Below are 1,720 nucleotides of genomic sequence, written 5' to 3' on the forward strand. Positions count from 1 at the left end.
ACCAAAAAGTATGGAGTTGCCCTAGTGGATGTACGGGCTTAGGTTCTATAATCATGTAAAGTGAAAGGTAACATCTCATGCCAGACCTTGTATGTCTTGACCATCTTCTGGACGATTCTCTTGATATTTTTGTTAGCTGTTTCTATGGCACCATTCATCTTGGGCCGGTATGGTGAAGAGTTGTGGTGCTCGATCTTAAATTTTTCGCACAACTCCCTCATCATAGTATTGTTTAGGTTACTGGCATTGTTATTAATGATCTTGTTAGGTATCCCATAGCGGAAAATTATCTCTTTCTTGATAAACCGAGTAACCACTTGTCGAGTGACATTAGCATATGAAGCAGCCTCGACCCATTTCGTGAAGTAATCAATAGCGACTAGGACGAATCGATGTCCATTGGAAGCTTTGGGCTCTATCATCCCAATCATATCGATGCCCCACATAGAAAAAGGCCATGGAGAAGTTAGAACATTTAACAGAGTTGATGGCACAAAGATCTTATCACCATATATCTGGCACTTATGGCATCTCTTCACAAAATTGTAGCAATCAACCTCCATTGTCGTCCAATATTAACCAGCCCGGAGGATCTTCTTGGCCATAGCATGGCCCTTTGCATGTACACCCTCGCAGCCCTCGTGTATGGACTTTATGATTGTACTATCTTCGTGTCTATCCACATATCTGAGCAGTACAAAATCATAATTCCTTTTATACAACACATCACCGTTTAGGAAGAACTTAGAAGAGAGTCTTCTTAGAGCTTTCTTATCGGTAATGGATATACCCTCGGGATGTTGTTGTTTCTCCAGAAATGTCTTTATGTCATAGAACCAAGGCTTATCGTCAGGATCGACCTCAATTGCTACACAATGTGTTGGTTCATCTAAGTGGTCAATTTGGATGGATGGTGCTTCATTCTTCCATTTGACTTTGAACATAGATGCCAGCGTGGCTAGAGCGTCTGCTAACTGATTTTCTTCCCTAGAAATATGGTGAAAGGAGATTTCATCAAAATAGGGTATCGGTTTCCTGATGTGCTCTTTGTAGGGTATCAACTTGCTATCCCGAGTCTCCCAATCGCCTTTCACCTGACTGATTACCAGAGCTGAATCATCGAATACCTCAAGGATTTTGATTCTCAAGTCGATTGCCGCCTCTAAACCGTAGATACATGCTTCATATTCTGCCATGTTGTTGGTGCAGTCAAAACACAATCTAGCGGTAAAGGGAAGGTGGAAACCAGTTGTAGAAGTGATAACAACACCTATACCATGACCTCGGGCATTGGAAGCACCGTCGAACATGAGCGTCCATCATGATCCTAGTTTGGGGCCTTCCTCAGGGCTTACCTCGAAGCCTGGCATAGTAAAGTCTTTGATAAACATGATGTCTTCATCTAGAAAGTCAAACCTCAACGGTTGATAACCTTCGATAGGCAGGTGAGTGAGATAGTCAGACAGAACATTCCCTTTTATTGCTTTCTGGGTCACGTATTGTATATCGTACTCGGTTAACAACATTTGCCACCGAGCGATTCTACCAGTAACAGCAGGTTTTTCAAATATATACTTTATTGGATCCATCTTGGATATCAATAAAGTAATGTGGCAAATCATATATTGTCTAAGGCGTCAAGCAGCCCAAGTCAAAGCACAACAAGTCTTCTCTAAAAGCGAGTATCAGGTCTCACATTTAGTGAATTTCTTGCTGAGAT

The 1,720-nt window shown here is 41.8% G+C and overlaps 1 protein-coding gene across 1 annotated transcript; it reads right to left on the reverse strand.

Moving 5' to 3' along the window:
• Nucleotides 1–575: 575 nt before the first annotated feature.
• Nucleotides 576–1,196, reverse strand: LOC127137283 (uncharacterized). Its single transcript, XM_051063753.1, has one exon. The coding sequence runs from the start codon at nucleotides 1,194–1,196 to the stop codon at nucleotides 576–578; it is 621 nt and encodes a 206-aa protein (XP_050919710.1).
• Between the last annotated feature and the right edge of the window lie 524 nt (nucleotides 1,197–1,720).

Source organism: Lathyrus oleraceus, chromosome 4 (assembly GCF_024323335.1).
Source record: "Lathyrus oleraceus cultivar Zhongwan6 chromosome 4, CAAS_Psat_ZW6_1.0, whole genome shotgun sequence".
Taxonomy (NCBI): Eukaryota; Viridiplantae; Streptophyta; class Magnoliopsida; order Fabales; family Fabaceae; genus Lathyrus; species Lathyrus oleraceus.

What these genes read in the sequence shown, in the direction of transcription:
- LOC127137283 (XM_051063753.1), bottom strand. Translation starts at nt 1,196, where the DNA reads ATGGCAGAATATGAAGCATGTATCTACGGTTTAGAGGCGGCAATCGAC.